We start from the raw sequence: 19,195 nt of genomic DNA on the forward strand, positions 1-19,195 counted from the left end.
ATTACACTAAGTTTATAAATCAAGCTTCTGGGCTTAAGCAACAGAGACACTCTTTGTTCTGGGAGGCTGCAAACTAGAAGGTACTTGATAAGAAAGTGCTAGAAAGAGTCCAGCTGTTAGCTATTATCATGTTTCTTTTGAACATACTATTTAAGACATGTATAGTTACAAAGAATATATAAGGAGATTAAAAACCATGGTTACATTAACGTACACCTATCTCAGGGGAACTGCATTCACTTTTCTTTCAATGTATGCTTCCTGCAGCTTCTCTGCTTCATCTGGCAGGCTGCCTTTGGAATCTGTACTGCCTCAAGTCACTTTCAGCAGTGTTGGAGGACAGAAGTCATTAAGACAGAATAGATGCTAGGGGCAAGACAGCTAATAATCCACTTGAATGCCAGTCAAGAATATGTGTGGCAGGTGAAAGAAACATCCTTACACATAAATATTTTGCTGAAGGTAGAAGAAAACTGTTTCAGAGGGATGTTCATTATCTTTAATAAAATTAAATCTGAAGTCTTCCACCCATATGGAAATCATCTGAGCTTAGAAAAACATATTTGAATACCAATGAGGTGGTACAGAGTATTATATTACAAGGTTTCTCAATTCCCATTTCATTTTTCTAACCACTACTGTAAGCAAAGATAACTGTTTCAAGAACTTTTGAGCCAGGTTTGCAAAACTCTGTGTGGCAACCAGGGCGGATCCTCTGAAGGGCCAGCCTCTTATTGGGTAGAGTTTTCTGAGGTAAGAAGCCGCCCTTCTCCCTCCTTCTCTAACAAAAAGCCAAGAGGTACAAATTCCTACTTATGCAACAGGAAAATGACTGATTTGTTCAACTCTTCACCTCACCACATTAGTCTTGTGCTGCAGTCAAGCTACAGTCTTTCCTTCACCCACGGGAGGTGCTGAGTGTTGGTGGGACAGCCCAACTTTTGAGGATTTGCTTTCCATGTTAGAGTGCGGCCTGCTGGGCCAGCCATGGAGGGATGGCTCCAGCCTCCTCATGCTCTCTTCTAAAGAGTGAACACCTAGAATTCAGGTAGGTGCCGACGAGCTCCTATTTGTGGAGAATACTTGACTGATTTTCAAACAGTCACAAGTTAGTTCATACAGCACTTCCTTATTTGTGCATATCCAAAAGTGTTCCTTGTGACAGGAAGAGAAGCACGTGACTTTCAGAGCATACCATGTCATATGTGTCTCCTCCTAGGGCAGAGCAGTAGCCAATGTACATGGATGCTTATTTCATGAGGGACTGATGGTTGTAGTTGGGTGGCCTTATTTGGGAATGGGGAATGGGGACGTGACTGGATGTTTTTTTCCAGTCTCTTCTCTGGTTCATTTAGAATCAAATTGTATCTTAAAAAAAAAATGTGATCCCTATTTAACCTCTCCCCTTACCACCCAGAAGTAGTCACTTTGTATCACTCAAGTGAGGGTGAGTCTTAGGATTTCTTTTCTTTGGGTCTTCAATGGAGTTTTTACAATATAGTCTTCCTAGATTATATTTTGCATTCTTTCACATATCTGCATATGTGAAGATTACTCTGGGTCAGTAATCAATCATGGTCAGCTTACTTAACCTCTCTGTGCTTCAGTTTCCTCAGCTGTAAAATAGAGATAATATTTCTACTTTATAGAATTATTGTGAAGATTAAATGAATTAATATATGTAAAAAGCTCCTGAGATGAGTACTTGGTATATAGTACAGTGTATATTATTTTTATTTTTATATTATCATCAAGGCTACCTGGGTCTTTACCACTTACAGCTTTCCTAGGCATGGGGTAGAGAAGTGGTGAAGAAGGAACACTGAAGTTTAGGACACATTATAACCTTTTAGAATCTTATAATCTAATACATACAAAAATGACATATTTGGCACTTCATAGAACAATATGCTACAATATGTAAATGGGATCAAATGCTGATTTCAGGTGCTGGAGTAATCGAATGAATGAAATTTCATTTCATGCACCTCAGGGAGAAGGCTGAAATGAAGCTGGGCTGAAGAACAGGTAGGACTGAGATTGCTGGAGAAAAGTGAGGAGGGCATTCCAGATGAAAACAATGTGCACGTAAGTAGAGAGGCCAGAAAGAGCGTGAGATGGTCTTGGGGCAGTGGTGAGACAGAACTGGCAAGGCAGGTGAGTAGAAGGAAATAAGATTGCATAGAATGGAGCTGTATTATGGAAGTTTTAGAAAGTTTTATCTACTTAGAGGATTCTTCACCTGATAGGAATGGAAACAGCAGAACTCAAAGTTTCTGAGCAAAGGAGAGACTAGATGGGTACTTAGATAATACTTCCATGGTTTGGGGTTCAAGGCTGAGTCCACAGAGACTAACGAGAAGGTTGCTGCTCTGGTTGTGTTAGTGTGAGGAGATGGGGACTAAGCTGGGCATAGCAGGGGGATGAAGAAGAAAGAAAAAGACTGAAGTCACATTTCAAAAAAAATTACTAAGAAAGTTAGCAAAACCTATTTGTCAACTGATTGGATTTAAAAAATTGAAGCAATGGGTAAATCAAAGATTATTACAAATGTTAAATCTGTGGGTTTGAGAACTAGAAATAGCACAGAAAAACTTGAGAACTGATTTAAGAGGCAAAGGAAGAATTTGGGGTTGTATACATTGAGTTTGCAGTGATAGTATGATCTCCAATAATGATAACTAACATTTATTATTTACTATGTGCTAGGGACTATGAGTTTTACACATAAAACTCATGTAATCCTCATGGAAACTGAGTTAGGTACTATTATTATTCCCATTTGATCAAGGATGAGAGGCTAAATATGACCCAAGTTTATATAGTTAAACCTGAGCCATCTGATTCCAGCACCTATGCCAGATCACCACTTTGCTTAGATTCTCTTAGGAAGTCAAACTCTGATAAGAAGTGAAGACTGAAATGAATAGGTGGGAGTCATCCGCACAGGGGTACTCATTGCAGTTATAGGAATGATGAGCTTTCTGAGGGAGAAAACATGCAGATGGGAGAGCAGATGGCCAAAAATGAATCCTGGGGGAGGCCCCCATGAGAAGTCAACCACAGGGAATGGTGCAGAGCCCCAGCGAGGATGCACAGATCAGAGAACAGGCTGTAGGCTTGGCCTTGAGAGAACTGGGTTAGGAATAGGACTGGAGAGGGAAATCAAGGTTAAGAAAAGAAAGCTTCACCAGAGACCTGAGGGGGAAGCGACCAAGTTTTGTCAGGGAAATGAGGAAGAAAGAACAGGATGGTCAAATGAAGGGTTTGCATTTCTTTGCTTCTTTTTCCAAAATAAAAGAGACCTATTCCTCAAGAAGCTAGGGGAAAGAGGGAGAATGTGATGTGGAAAATGCAAGGAAAACTGCGGGGAAGGAAAGATCCTGTAGGTGTCATAAAAGGGGAGAATCAATGGTTTTTACATCAGCTGTAGGAGAGGACTATTGGATTGTAAGGTCTCAGGGTTGGAAATGTGCTTTAAAATCTAGCCACTTGTCTGGCCCTTGAGATAGATGAATTGTGTTGAGGAGGACAAACTTGAATATGCATTTTCCCCCTAAAGTTACTTGTTTAGCAAAGAGATGACATGTGACATCTCTACTTGTATGTCTTGTAGGCATCTCAAAATTATTAAGTCGAAAATAACCCCTCATTTCTCACCCTTGCATTTGGTCCTTACATCACACCTTGCATCTAAGATTTTCCCCTTCCATCCTTCTAATTGTTGTGGCTAAAAACCTTGGCTTCATCCTTAACTTCTCTGTTTCACATATGACATCTAGTTAATTCATCAGCAGGTCTTGTGTAATCTGTCTTTGAGATTTATCAATCATCTGATAATTTCTCACTATCTCCACTCACACTACCCTACTCTAAGCCACTCATAATGTTTGCCTGGAGTAGTGCAGTGCCCCTGCTCCCAGCTTCACCTCCTCACAGTCTGCCTTCTCGTAGAAGCCAGGGTAGTTCTTTAACAATAGCAATTGTATCGTGACACTCTGATGTCCAGAACCCTGCAATGTATTTTCATCTGTCTTAGAGTAAAATCCAAAGTCCTTGCCGTGGCCTACAAGGTCATCACTTACTATTTACCCTCAAGCTTCCATTGCTCCAGCTACGCTGGCATTCTTGAACAAGCCAAGGATGTTTTTGTATCACGGCCTTTGCATATGCTTTTCCCTATGCTTTGATTCATTCATTCAACAAGTGTTTCTGGAGGGCCTACTATGAGCCAAGCACTAGTCTAGGCAGTTGGGATACATTAGTAAACACAGCGGACAAAGAACCTTGCTTTTGCTGTGCTTCTATTTCCAGCATGTCTGCATCTCTCGCTCCCTCTGCTCAACTGTCACATGACCAGAGAGGCCTCCCCTGACCAACTGGCCTAAAATAGCAATCCCTTCCCACCATCTCATTATTCCATATTCCTTTATCCTAGTTTATTTTCCTTAATGACACCTATCACCATCTGACATATGACATTATTTCTTTGTCTATTACCTGTCTCTCCTAGTAGGATGCAAGCTCCTTGGCAGGGACTTACATCCTTGGCTTTAGTCTTTGCTGTAGTTATAGAATAGGGCCTAGCACAAAAATGGTGTTTTCAGATATATGCTTAATAATTAATGCATATGATTGGTGAGAACTTTACTTTAGAAACTCATCTTTTCAATTCTGGGAAGGTTTCTTGAAAAAAATTTTAAAAATTTCTTTCTCTACATTTTTTTTTCCTGTTTTCCCTTTTACAAACTCCTATTATAATGTCAGATCTTAGAACTCCTCAATGACTGTTTTTATTGTATTTTTTTTCTTTTTATGGATTTTTTTTTCTTTTTGATCTTACTTCCAGGAGGTGGCTTCAACTTTATTTTCTAACTCCTACATGGCATTTTAAGATGCTGCTATAATGTTTGTAGTTGCTAAGAGTTCTTTCATGTTGTCCCATTATTACTATTATATTGGTATGATCATCTTACTTATAAGCTGGACTGAATAGGGTCATGCAGAAATCAATTTCATTCTTTCCCATCTAGTCCCATTTCTGGATACAATCTTGGTACCCAAACTTTTTCAGTTACTCATAGATAGGGGAAAAAAAATCCCTTGGTTACTTTTAGTCATTACCACTTGGTAGTTTTTAAAGTTCTTATATAGTATAAAACTCAGATCCAGTTCCTTTTTCCTTTCCTTCTGCCACCCCCAACTCCCAACTGTGCCCAGTTGGAGAGGGACACATACTTGACTTCCCTACTTGCTTGTTTTACTTTGTCCATTTACTTTTCCTTGTTTTGTAGGTGCTGCTTCTGAGCTTTCAAGGCTCAGAAGGAGAGGGGATTAATGAAAAAGACTTTTTGTGGCTTGTGTAGCCTGTAATCTGATGATTTCCTCTGAGGTGGCAGGTGCACAATTGCTGGCTTTTCCCCTTGAGGGGTATTTTGGAGGTGTGCCCACTGAGGACCTCTGACTGCAGCTCCCCTGGTGTGGGTGGGGCTGTACATCAATAGCCACCATGATCGCAGCCTCAGCACCTGGAGTTCTGACAATCCACCTGCAGGTCACATTTCCTCTCCAGGCAATACTCTGAGGTAGGAGCGAACATGACCCCAGGTTGGCTCCCTCCCATCTGTCTAAGTTGACCCACAAGGAAACTCAGATGTTTTTGCCCTACTGTGGGCAGAAGTGTAGTTTGCTCCTAATGCACCCACCTCTTGTCATTCTGCCATTAAACCAGCAATTCTAGCTATAATCTTTCACCATTGTGTGTCCCCAGGCAGGAATCAGATAATAGCCTTTCTGTTTCACAAAGTCCAAGGAACATTTGTCAAGCTCTCCAAATGTTCCCTGGAAACTCTTTTCACTTGGCTTGGGGTAATGGAAAGTATATTCTTTCCTTTCTCCCAAAAGGCAGGTTCAAGGTATCGTTGTGTAGGTCACAGCATCTAGAAAGGATGGGAGAATTAAGGGGTGTAGGCATTAATTTTTCTCCAGCCAGAGGACGAAATGAGACTTCCTGATAATGTAGCTCTGTAAGCTACCGAACCCCTGATACCTTGGGCAGCAGAAATGTCTCAGCTCGGCCCCAAAGAAGACTTGCATCCCTGACACATCACTTTAGTCCTAAGATCTGTATCTCTTAACTACAGTGTTCTAGAATTGTCAAAACATATACCTCTGGCCCTCACAGAGACAGGAAATAATATTAAATATTATGACAGATAATCAGTATTTATAGATTTTGAAGGGCCATTAAACAAGAGTTGTTAAAACTATGATCGGGGGTCTCAGACAGACCTGGGTTTGAATTTTAGTTTTGCCACCTATTAGCATGTGACCTCAGGCAAGTCGTTAAACATCTCAGCATTTTAACTGCCAAAAAATGTTAACAGTGACACTTGTTTCCTAGATATTAGAGTTGTCTGTGTGCTGCATTGCCTGATGGTAACTCGGCACCACCAATATTACTCCTATCTAAGACTGGAAACTACTAGAATATCTGGAATTTCCCAGAATCTCCTTTCCTACGTGGTTCCGGATTGGAGTTTATGAGTGAGACTTTGAGTTTGTGACTTGCGCAAGACTTGGAAAGCAAAAGTGAAGGGCGACCATTGTTTCTGGGCTAATACTTGTTCAGGCTCATCAGGGCTTCACTAGACACAGAGGCTCACATCCCTTTCCATAAACTCTCACTCTGTAGCCACTGCAGGATTCTAGGACATGCCCCATGAGCTGAGTTTCTCCATCCAGAATCTAGGACTTCAGACTGAACACATCAGTGACTCTCCACTTGTCTGGCTGCCACCTTCTAGACCATTACTCCTCCAGATGCTCTCCTATCTATGTAAGCCATCATTTCTATATGAAGCCCTTTATTCCTATACCATTTACAGTGGCCCTGTTTCCCTGATGAAACCATTCTGATACAGCATATACAGTCCTAAGGCATGTAATGAGCACTCAATAAATATTAGACAATAACAAGAATAGTAATAATAATCAGAAATGTACTGTTCACAATAAATTGGAAACTAGTAACGTTAAACTGCATGAGTTCCACTGTTTGGGAAGACCAAAGATGAGCGGTACAAAATGGTACAAAACGAGACCATTCTTAACACCTCATACCAGGAACTGCTCACATTTCTATAATGTTTTCCAATTCACAAAGTGTTTACACACATTTCACTCCATTTGGCTGAGAACGAAGCATGTATTGGAAACGGACCCTTGCTTTCTTAACAATAAAAGCCCATGATCAAGAGGCCATCACAATTCAAAGAAGAAAGTGGTTTGTATTGTAAAGAAAACACTTATGTGAAACATGATTTGTTCCAGAGTGTTCTTTCATCAGAAGAGAATGGAGCTGCCCTCTGACTCGTGTGCCCCCCGCAGTGTTACGGGGTGAGCCGTGGATCACAAGGAAGAAGTAGCAAACCCTAATGGCTCTCCATATAGTGGAAAGTTTAGCTTTCCAATCAATTTACTAAACATACACTTTATAACATGAACGCTTGTTATTGTGCTCTATGGTAATTGGGTATAAATGGTAGCAGCCAGGCTATAAATGACTGTAATTGGAATTAATTTTAGGGAGTCAATATTTTTTTCTCCTCTTGGTTCACTAGTATCGACCATTTTTTTTCAATGTGAGTTTTATTTACCTATAGGTAAGAAGGCAAGTCCTAGGCCCGTTCCTTAGGTCCAGTTTCTTTTTCTTTTGCCGCTCTCTAAGATAGGGGTTCCTGTGCTCCTTGCCAGCTCCAGTTCCCACCCTTTGCCTGTGAAATGCATAAGCATATGTGCTGCTGGCCCCTGCCCCTGGCTTTCCTGTCTGCATGGCACTGACGCCACCAGCATCTCCAGAAGCACAAGGCTGGGGGTGGCCTGATGCTGGAGCAGAGCGACCCGTGACATGGGAAGGTAGAGGAGACAGCCTAGGGAAGGGAAAGGGCACCGTGAGATTCAGGTCCGGTGTTTTGTCTCTGGGAGTTCTGAACTGGAACTAAGGGTACCAGGGCTGACAGGTACCCTCCTTCACTCTTGAAGGTTTAGGGACTCACACTCTAATAGCTACATTGAGACTGGCTCCCCATGGGAACAGAGATATTTTTGCCTGTGGCTTCAAATGCATGATTTTTGGTTTTTTTGTTTACTTAGTAGGAACATGCTTATAGTGATGCACTTGTCCGTGTCCCACTTCAGGGAAAGATAGTTGCTGCTGGTGCTGTCTGTGCCCTGTGCTGCGCAGGGAACCACCTTCCCCAAGGCTGTGCCCTTCCCCAGGCCCAGCACAGGATAAGGCTGACAGGCCCTTTCAGTTCTGGACTCCGCATGGGGTTAGCTGAAGTTGTTGTCAGGCCTGCCTGGAAGCCTGATGTCTATCCTGTGCTGCTCCCTAGCCCTCCCTTCCACAGGTGTTGATCTTAAGCGGCCTCACTAATAAACATTCAGCACATTCAGCTTCAGCTCAGGGCCTGTTTCCTGCAGAGCCCAGCCTGCAACCGACTCTGTTCTCCATACCACCAATATTTGTCAACATCTCTATTTTGTAGTTGTCTCCTCTGCCATTCTCTCCGACCTCACCAATTTGTACCAGTTTTATTCATTTACTGTCATTTTTTAGCATTTTTAGAGGTAATAGACATACATGCATATGTATAATCCACCATTGTATTGGTCAGAGTTATCTGCAGAGAACACAATTTATTCAGCCATTTAAAGCAGAGAGGGTGTTTTCAGGGTATTCAGTGTTGAGGCAGACTTATTGTAATAATGGCCCCACATTTTCTTTCCTCCTTTACAATTTGTCTTTGTAACTCCTCCCATCAAGGGATTGAGTCTGTTTCCCTACCTCCTGAATCTGGGCTGGCCTTTTGGCTTGCTCTGGCCAATGAAATGTGGCAGAAGTGATGGTGTGCTATTTCTAAACCTAATCCTCAAAAGCCTTGCACACTTTGCTCTCCCTCTGGTACCTTCCTCTTGCATGAGAATAATCCAGGCTGGCCTGTTGGAAGGTGAGGCAGCAGTGAGAGTCGTCCTAGCTGAGGTCATCTGAGACCAGCCAGCTTCTAAAGTCCCCATCAGTTGACCACAAATGCTTGAGCAAGCTCAGCGAGGTCAGACAAGCTCAACTTAGACTACTAGCACTGGCCAGCTGACCCACAGATTCATGAGCGATATAAATGGTTATTGTTTTAAGCCACTGCATTTGGGGGATGTTTATTATACAGCATTATTGTGGTAATAGATGACTGACACAACGTGGCTTACAGAATCCTTGGGAAGGCAGAAGAAGTGGAGCCACACCACAGAACAGATTCACTAATGCCAGGAGTTGTTGAACCAGGAAATTCCTGGCTAAGTTAATAAACCACTGCTGTAAACCCTGGCTCCGGAACTCTGTCATTGCTGCGGTGATGAGGGAGCTGCTGCTAAAACTGGCCTCTCAGAAGCACGCTCCTGCTGCTCCTGCCATGATTATACCATCACCACAGGTACCGTGCTTTGCCCTTCTCCCATCTAATTCAGTTTACGCAAGGGCTGCTCATCGGCAAAGTGTAAGTTATACCTCACCTTCAGCTGCAAAGCGGCCTAGTGTCAAAGCGACTCTCAGCTTTCTAATTTCTGTAGTACATGAAAAGGAGGTCGGAGTGGATTTGCAGTGTCTGCCACAGCTATGATGAACTTAAATGAGCATAATTCCTAAGCCTTATTCTGTAAGTTGTGCTCAGTGATATTGAAACAGTTTCTTTAAACTCATGTGTGCAGTATTTTACAATTGGGTATATCACTCTCTATAGGGCCGAACATTATTAATTCAATTACTGGAAGTTGAGAGACTGAAGGATGAACAAAACAGTATTAAGATTTTATGAACTCATTGTTCCAGCAAAACCCAAACAAATAAGTTTTAAAGGGAACCAACAATTACAAGTCACTAAGGAGAGGAAAATGGATTTATGTTTTGAAAAATTCTTAGTCCTGTATTGATATTTGATATAGCATTACTAATACAACAGTGGTATGAGAAGGAATAATAATAGGCATTCGGTCTTGACCTGAAGTTCTTAAGGTGCCTATACACTGTGTGATAAATGAATATTTGAAAATTTATTTTGGTGTGGGGTAGAGATTTAGAAGGCTCTTAGGAAGACAGTGTCCTCTGATCTGACTTTAAGACATGGCGTCTGGTTTTAAGTGGTCAGAGAATTAATGCTCCCAAATCTACAGAGTTAGCAATTCTAGAAAAACCTGTGTCCCTGTGGATACTTTCATATGGATGGTGATTCAAGACAATAATCACTGAAGAAAAGGGAAGGCAGTTTTTAGATAACAGAATCATCAACAGTGAAGGCATTAAAATGAAAAGAATTTTGTGCCTTCATATTTTGTTCCCTGTGTCTTGTTCAGCAGAGGCACAACATGTTATTATGGTATGTGAGGCTTGCAGCGGCTTATGTCTTACTAAGAATTACTTTATTTATTCAGTCATGGCCTTGTATGGCTAGGAGTCCCTCGAGCTCACTAAAAAAAAAAAAAAAGTACATGTTGTCAAGAGAACCTGGAGTCCCTCCAAAAGGTGCCCCATTGATTCAAAAGCCAGACACTTCTTTGTCAACAAAGGCATCCCATGGCGAAAAGTCTGGAAGATAAATTGCCCTTGGCTCATTGGTAAGTCTTAATCACATACCCTGTTTATTTGATTCTTACTGACACTAATGTGAAGTATCAGCAATTTTGCTTCTGAGACAGAATCCATTGATTTAATTTTGTCATTTTTCTTTTCAGTTGTGCAATCAGAAATTCATTCATGTGAGGAAAAAGCAGTTAAAACCGATGGAAAAACGCCAAAGAAAGTGACTGTCAGACTGATTGCTTTTTGGCAGAGACTGAGATCAAGATTTACCAAGGAAAGCCCACGTAAATATGACCCAAGAGGAAGTGACAGAGCTTAAGAGCATCACGAAGCGTGGAAACTGGAATTTCAGTTACCTTGCAAGGTATTTGAGAAAAAAATTACGTATATGCAAACACAAGGCAGATCACTGCGCTGATGGAATGGCGGTTACTAAAACAGCTTTACTCTGATTTCTGAAGCAACAAGAGAAAAAAAGACAACAGAGAGCAAGTAACTTACCTTTTTGGGACCCAATCTTGAGCAAATGTTAGTTCTGGTCTGCATTCAGCTACCTAGTGTAGAACAAAAGGGAAAGTGAAAGGTCCTCCAGATCAGGTGTTTCCCAGGATGGAACTTAAAAGTAGCTCTCTTATCCTGTCTGCTCTTTAGTCCCCAGTCTTGGATCAAACTTTCTGGCACTGGATTTAAAAGCATCTTCAGAATACCTGAGTCTTCACTTTAAGCCCCTTCTTGAATCCTTGTTTCCATCGTTTCCTGAGCTCTTTGTGTATGAGTCTGTTCCCTCGTTCGATTGTAATCAGATTTGAAGGCAGGGGCTGTGTCTTACTCATATTTGTATTTTCTTTCCTCAACCCTTTTGTTTGACTGTGTTCTGCTTATATGTAATACATTTTTGTTTGTAAAATAAGAATATGGTTAGAGGCACATACAGATTCAACACAAACACACATTTGAATACAAGTACAAATTCTCCAATGTTTCAATTGCTGCCAAGAAAATGATGGGAGATTGTTAGATTTGTGAAGTGACTGACTTCCTGTTTTTAATAGAATGAGTAGTATATTTATATTTTAAGTGCAGATAAAAGTTGTTTTTAAAGGATTTTGATATATTTTTGTAAAGCAACAGGCTTATTGAAATATATGCAAATCAAAGAGAATCTAGAAAGGGTCAATGCAGTTATTTTATGTGAACAGAATAGTCATAGTAACTATATGCCTCAAAGTTTCCATGTATTCATAGGTAAGTTGAATGAAATGTTATCTTCATAGCTGCTGCTAATAGAGTTGGACTCCTGAATGAGGAAACAAGTGCCCGTGAATGATGCTATTATATACATCATTTTTTCTTTCTTTCCTTCGTCTTTCTTTATCCCAACTTATGGTATACTATATACACACGTCTACAACTTGCTTTTTTTTTTTTTTAACTACTTCCATGTTAGCTCATTAAAAAAAATGCTTCTTTCTTTTTAAGGGTTGGATGGGTAGAAGTTAACAAGTTATAGTCTCTCACTTCTGATCTTACCTTTTGGGCTCTGCAGACCCTTTGGACCCTGCTAAGTAACTCCCTGTTAGGTCTGCTAAGAGAGGACACTAGAGACCAGAAGGCTCACTTTTGCTCACCGTTTGCTCTCAGCAGCACCTTAATGATGACCTTTTGCTCCATGGTAGCAGCTGGTTGCAATCTCCAACTTTTCCTTTTCTTTCTTTGTCTTCTTTGCTTTTTCTTCCTCTCTTTCTCTCTCTCTCTCTTTCTCTATTTCCCTCCCTCCTTCCCTTTCTCTTTTTCTGTCATTCCCAGAGGCAGCCTCACTTTGTTCCCTAAGAGGCACCAGTACCGTCTGGGCAGTGACCCTTCTCAGAGGTCTGGCAACTCCCTGAGGCTTCTAAGGCAAACCTCTGTGTTCCAGTAACATCAACATTTTCCTCTGCTCTTCTAACCTCAGGGATATGAGCTGCTTTCTGGAATTACTATCTTCTGTTTCTCCTTTTAGCTTTTCTAAGTTCTCCAATAACTCATTAACCAACAGTTTAAATTAAGCTTTCTTTCTTGAAATGCCTCCAGTAGTTTCTGTTTTCCCAGCCAGACCCTGATGGATATAATATTTGACACCTGAAGTGGGTCTGACCCAGCTGGATCTGTTGGGTTGGAAGTCCCAAGGAGCAGAGCAGCCTGCACTGTCACCTGGACCTCCTGCATAGCCTGTTCTTGCTCTGGGTCCTGGAGGAACCTTAATATATTTAACTAGGATGGATATTTAAATTGTTTCCTATTTTTGTTACTCTAAACAATGCAGTAAACAACCTTAAATAAATATTTTTCACATATGGGCAAGTACATTTGTAAGATAAAGTTATAAAAGTAGTTATAAAAGTGGCTCGAAAGAATTGCCAAATTGTCCTTCATAGAGGTGGTACCAATTTAATCTCTCACAGGTAATAAAGAGAAATATATTTGCATGAGAAATAGAGAACTCAACAAAGGCAAGAGGGAGTCAGGTATGATACCTTTGTCTTAGTAAGAGGACCTTGGCCGGTGGAAGAGAGAAGCATATCTAGAATAGAATGTCATAGATTGACACAGAATGAAACCTATCACTTGAGGATTACTTTCTGGCCCAGACTCCATGGAATTCCCTTTGGAGAGAAGGAAGGCTAAAACACAAATGGAAAAGCCCTCTAAGACACTTTGATACTCACTTAATAGAGAGTAACACAAAAACGGGAGAGAGGTGCCTTGTCACAGATCACCAGCAGGGTTGGGCAGTCCAAGGAGGAGGCTTCATGCTGTGCCCCATGGAGACTCAGTACTTAGCAAATGTGGCTGTGGTGGCCTGCAGCAAGAGTGACACATACAGATGTGTGGCTATTGGAATTCGAGGCAGAGTTGCCCAGCATACCATATGTGCTAGCTGTAAGCACGTGTGAGACACCTCCTAGGGACTCCCCAAAACAGTTGGGTGGCACACTGTAGGTACTGGGTCTGTTTCCTGCGATAGTGGAGAGTGTAAAAGCTGGTAAAACACAGGCTACAAACTCTCATTTACTAAGGGTGTCCCTTTTTTTCATTTCCACGTCTTGGCCTCATTAACTTGAGTGGGCTCTCACATAAAAATAACAAAGTAAAGTACTCTTCTTCCTCAAATCCTTATAACCCATCTCAACAAACCCAGGTTGAGACTCAGTTATTTTTACCATCTGCTGTTCTTGTCATTTATTCCCTGCTCAGCAGAACTCTACTGCACTTCTCATGGTCCTTGTTTAGCAGACAGGCTACATTCTACATGCTTGCTTTTACTGATTTCACCTCAGCATTATGTGGTAACAAAACTGTATACAATCAGAGCTGTGTTTTTCCTACTCTGTAAGATCTGGGCTGTTTTCCTGCAGAGGACCTTCGTTTTATGTTCCACTGTGTCTTGTTTGTGCCATTCTTAATTTACACGACAGAGACGCTGTCATCACCAATTAACATTTATCAAGGGCCCCCTGGATGCATGGCCACATAGGGGCTAATTTAATATTCTCTTTGTTTCAGATATCAGGTGCCTCCTTCAAGTGAATTTTTAAGTATCTCCGTGATGATGAAGAAGAACAGAGACATCAATTAGGATTCAGGAAGACAAGTCTTTGCAGAAAATGCTTAGAGCATCAAGGATTGCTATTAATATTTGAAAGTTTAAAAGAGGGCATACTTTTCTTCAGTCAACAAATGACAAAAGTAAAGGCATTGTTTTCATTGTTCCTGGAAGAAGCCTGGCAGCATTCCATTCAGTCATCTGCCCTTTGATCGTCCCCTTTTCCTCTTTACTTATTTCAGTCCTTCTAATCTTCAAGGCTGAGTCTGAATATTTCTTCCTGAGGCTTCTTCCAATCATATCTGCCCTTAAGGACAACTCCCTCCTCCAACTCCTATAGCCCTTATTATTATACCTTTCATTTGAAAATTTAGTACATGATACATTATACTATTATTGAATAAATAGATGTTCATTCTCTGCAAGTATATTAGACAACTGTCTGGACAATTTATTTCTTTCCCATTCTCAGAGTCAGCACAGTGTTCTGTCAACGGTAGAACCTGGAAAAATATTTATTGATGATGATGGCAGCAGTCTATTAAAAGCAGATGGAATTTTATTTTTTAAAATGAGTGAGAAGAGAGACAACGCTGAAGCTTTGGAAGTTGAGACTCACAAGCATCATTTATGTTTTCTAACATAAGAGCTCAATGTACATGTTTTTTTGGGGGGGGCGGGGTAGTGGGAGGCAAGAACATCACTGGAAGTAAGCAGTTTCTCTTTCAAGAGTCACTATCAAAATTTTTGGCCTGCCTAAGCAATATTGATTTTTTGCCGACCCCTTTTCATGTGACAATAAGTAGTGTAACATGGCTGTCAGTTGGAGGAACGGGTATTCAGGAGAAAAGATCTGAACATTTTCACATCATAAAAGAAACATTTCGGTTTCGTCACAGATTTGGAATTAAGAACACACCTTCATGTTTTATGACGTCACGAACCCGGCCCAGCGAGGCCAGCGACACACGAATCCCACCGGCCGGTAGACCCATTGTCACACAGGACCCGCAATACCAGGAGCCGCCAAGCTCTCCCCAGGACGAAGCTCCCGCGGGGCCCCACCCACCCCGGTTCCGGGAGCCTCATTGGCCAGTCTTCCGCCCGCCATTTCTGTTAGTCCCCGGGATTTGTCACGGGAGGCGGGCGCCTCCCATTCCGGCACTGATTGGTCAAATCTTTACGACGGCAAGGCGTTCTGCGAGTCTCTATTGGTTCTTAGGCCTCAGAATGGGCGGGGAAAGGCAGAGCGACGGGGCTCAAGGAGGAAAGGGCGGAGTGCGCCGGCGCGTAGTCGGGGACGCCAGGCCGAGGATTTTGCTAGGGAACAGACTGTTGTCGCCCCGCCCCCTCGGGGCTTTTTGTCCCGTTAACTGTCGGAGTGGCGGGGGCTCCAGCGCCAGGCGACATGCCGGTGCGGTTCAAGGTGAGGCCGTGGTCTCCGGATCTGAAGGCTGCTGGGGGGAGTCGTGGTGGGGCGGGTGTGGGGCGCCGGGGCCTCGCTGGCTTTCTGCGCGGCGCTCCTGGGCCCCGCAGAGCCTGTCAGCCCCCGAGCCTGCCAGTCAAGATCCTGAGGATGCTTGTCTCCTCCACCTAGCTCCCTGTCCGCTCACACACACTTCCAAGTTGCAGTGTGGAAGCGTTAGATGGTGTTGAGAAAGACTGGTTTTGGAGGACACGGGAGTGGAGATGGAAGGAGGGCACTTTGTAATGACATCTAAGGTGGCTTCAGATTGGGACACCTGTGGCCCCATCTCACAGCTTATACTTTAACCCCCGCCCCCTACCTACCCTTTAAAACTTTAAAGTGCCTATGCCTTTTAAAGCATTGAGAAATGGGACCTTGACAATGTAAAGATAAGGCTGTAAGAAATACAGTGTTCGTAGTTGTGTGTAAGTTCCAGGTAGGTGGTAGCTGTTAGGCACCCATCAACATAACAGTTGGCCACAGCATTCCACAAACCCAGTTTTGTTCTTTTAAGGGCTTGTATCCAGAATGGGAGGAGAATTTGTCTCTTCAGTTGGCTTTCCAAAATTTCGAAAGGTACAAGGCATCATACATGATATTGTGTACTTACTGAGAACTTAGGATAATTATAGTGATGAGGATTTGGATTGTCACCTGTTATCAGACAAGAGTCCAGGCTTTGGAATCAGACACCCAGCAAAAAGGTGATTGCTCAGAGCCTTAGATTCCTGCTAGCATCTGCCTCAGGTGGTTGTGAGGATTAAAGGATAGAATACGTGTGAACTGCTTAGCACAGGGCTGGATAAACAGCTGATATCAAGGAGTTCTGTGTTTATCAATCTCAAGACTTTCAACTCTCTGTAATAGTTCAGAAATTATATTTACTGATGTCTTCTTTAAAACAAAGTCCATTAATTGCATCGTATTCAAATTGTCTTTTGTATTACAGGGGCTGAGTGAATACCAGAGAAACTTTCTGTGGAAAAAGTCCTATTTGTCAGAGTCCTATAATCCCTCAGTGGGGAGAAGGTACCCATGGGCTGGACTTAGATCAGATCAGTTAGGTAAGTTGAACAAACTAATAGTCATTATAACTTAAATAAACCTTGGGGTTAAATTTGCAAAATGCTTAAAAATTTTGAAGCATCATTCAGTTGGCCTGGTTGGCTTACTCATTTGTTTAACAAATATTTATTGAGGGCTTCCTATAGGCCACGACTATTCCCAGTTCTAGAAAGATAGCCTTGAACCAGACAAAGACTCTAACTGTAGGGAAAAACAGAAACAAGTAACTCAATAAACAAACAAGGGGATTTCAGGTTGTTATAGGCTAGCATATAGATAACTTGGGGGAGGGCTGAATTGGAGGGAATACACTTTAGCTTCGATAGTCAAGAAAGGCCTTTCTGAGGAGGTGATATTTGAGCTGATACGTGAAACCTGAGAGCAGACAAACCTGGGGAGGTGTACTCCCAAGGTCTTAAGGAAGGGAGACTTTAATTAAGTAGCTTGTCCAAAGTTCATAGTAAGTGGCAAAACCATGATTTGAAATCAAGTCCTTTTTTTTTGTGGAAAGCCCATGAGTTCGGAGGCTATATTTTTGTCATCACACGTTTTTCCTCCTGGTATCCTAGGGAAGTCAGAGCCCTGGGCCAAGGTTTCCCAGAGCATGGTAAAGGGGAAAATAAACAGACTGACTTTACCTTCCTGTTTCATTCTCCCTCACTAGAATATAAGATATCTAAGAGCAAGGGCTCTGTATGTCTTTCTGCCTAGTAGGTGACACACAGCCTTGACACGCTCTAGTGCTTATTAAAACTAGTGTTTGAATGAATGAAGGAACGTGACTTCAAGTGCACATTAGCTGCGTGATCTTGGGCAAATTCGGCCTGTTTTACCAAGTGGGTTTAGGAAACCCATTGCACAGGATTTCTGGGAGGGATTAAATGAGATATTGCCTATTAAGGTCCAGGTGCATATATACAGGTGAGTGCTTGGGGCCCCATATCTGAGAGTGCTTCAAGTCCCCCAAATATTAGATATTTGAAACCAGGAGAAAAAAAGGCATATGGGAAATAAGCATAATTTTCACAAGCCTGGGAAATTAGTAGAATGAGAAGAGTGTTTCCAGGATTAGGTTTGGAGAACAAAAGGAAGAGTGGGCTAGAGTGAGTGGCTCTGGGTTCGTCTACGCATCAAGATCCTTTGCCCAGAGCCTGACTTCAGACATTGGATATCCCTGCTTCTTGGGCAAGGTGATGCTTAGAATCCTCCAAATGACTCAAAATTCTCCAAATTTGAGGCTCCATTAGATTAATCCAAAGTAAATCTTAAAAGTGTAGCTATCCCATTGACGGCCTATTATGACACTGGGGAATTGGTTAACCAGATTGTTGCCCTGATAACATTTTAGCTTAGATGAGCTACATTTGAGGGTGTGTTGAAACAAGACTGGGAGCAAAGCCACTTTGGAGTATGGTACATTACGAAGGCAGGAATGGTCTAGGGGAGGTATATTAATGGGGAATATTAAGTAAAGGGGAAGGGCAGAGTGAGAACTCCAGGATGTTCAGAAAGGGAGGTGGGACACCAGCAAGGAATAACAATAGTTTTACCTAGGATCGGCCGGACATTCTGTTAATGTGGTGTATTTTTTTCCCCTTAGTGTATTTTTGCTGAGGCTGGGAGAGAAGGGCAGACCACTTGAGAGTCTTCCCCTTTCATTTTGCTAATCTACCAGAAGCCTCTCTCTGTTAAAGCAGAGGGAAGTCCAGGGCAGTAGTCTTTTTTGCTTTCATATCCCTTAAGAGAGTTTAGAAAGTCTTTGTATCCTTTCACGTTTTTAACTTGATATTTAATGTTTTTAATCATAAGTGTAACAAATAGTTTCAAAGGATATGATTTCTGACATATTGAATATTGTGCATATGTTTCACATATATTTTGTTAAAACTATGGAGCTGCCAGTGTAGCTCATTCAATTTTGGTAAATGTTCATCATGTAATTGGTAAAGTCAGTCCTCATTGGCAAAGTAATCAGGCAAATTAGAATTATTTTCTTTGAGAAAAAAGTCTTTCTTTTTCAATTCCTGTAAATGTGTTAACATGTGTTAATATCTATTCGTTTCATGTGACAGCCCTCTTACTCCTGAATTTTAATTCTAAGATAGGTGGGAAAGGTGTGGACCTGGATGAAATAAGGCACTGTTTTCTTTGTGATTTGTAATCTCTGCCTTCTTTGCTTTGCTGTCAGATACTCAGTAGTTATACTTTCTTGAATTGTCCCTTTGTTTATCCTCCACACCTAGGAGAATTTTTTGTTCCTTGTGGCTGGCTGAGAGGTGTGCCTTCCTTTTGCGAAGTGGGAAAGGGGGGTTGGGAATGAAGACTGCAGAGAGCAGGTCCAGCTCTCAGGCAGACCAATGTTGGGAAATAGGGCATATAGAGTTGGGATCTGCAAAATGATTCCCTTAAGCGGCCCATTTCTGCTTACCCCCCAGAATGTCTCCAT

At 41.9% G+C, this 19,195-nt stretch overlaps 1 protein-coding gene across 2 annotated transcripts in view; it reads left to right on the forward strand.

Moving 5' to 3' along the window:
* The first annotated feature begins 15,467 nt into the window (after positions 1 to 15,467).
* Positions 15,468 to 19,195, forward strand: part of MDM1 (Mdm1 nuclear protein) — a 30,946-nt gene continuing 27,218 nt past the window's right edge. For both annotated transcript variants that reach the window (XM_026500083.4, XM_026500084.3), the window contains exons 1-2: positions 15,468 to 15,642; positions 16,634 to 16,748. In XM_026500083.4, the coding sequence (XP_026355868.1) occupies positions 15,625 to 15,642; positions 16,634 to 16,748 (133 nt within the window). In that variant the 5' untranslated portion in view covers positions 15,468 to 15,624. The remainder of the gene's footprint in view (positions 15,643 to 16,633; positions 16,749 to 19,195) is intronic.

Source organism: Ursus arctos, unplaced genomic scaffold (genome assembly GCF_023065955.2).
Source record: "Ursus arctos isolate Adak ecotype North America unplaced genomic scaffold, UrsArc2.0 scaffold_21, whole genome shotgun sequence".
NCBI classification, from domain to species: Eukaryota; Metazoa; Chordata; class Mammalia; order Carnivora; family Ursidae; genus Ursus; species Ursus arctos.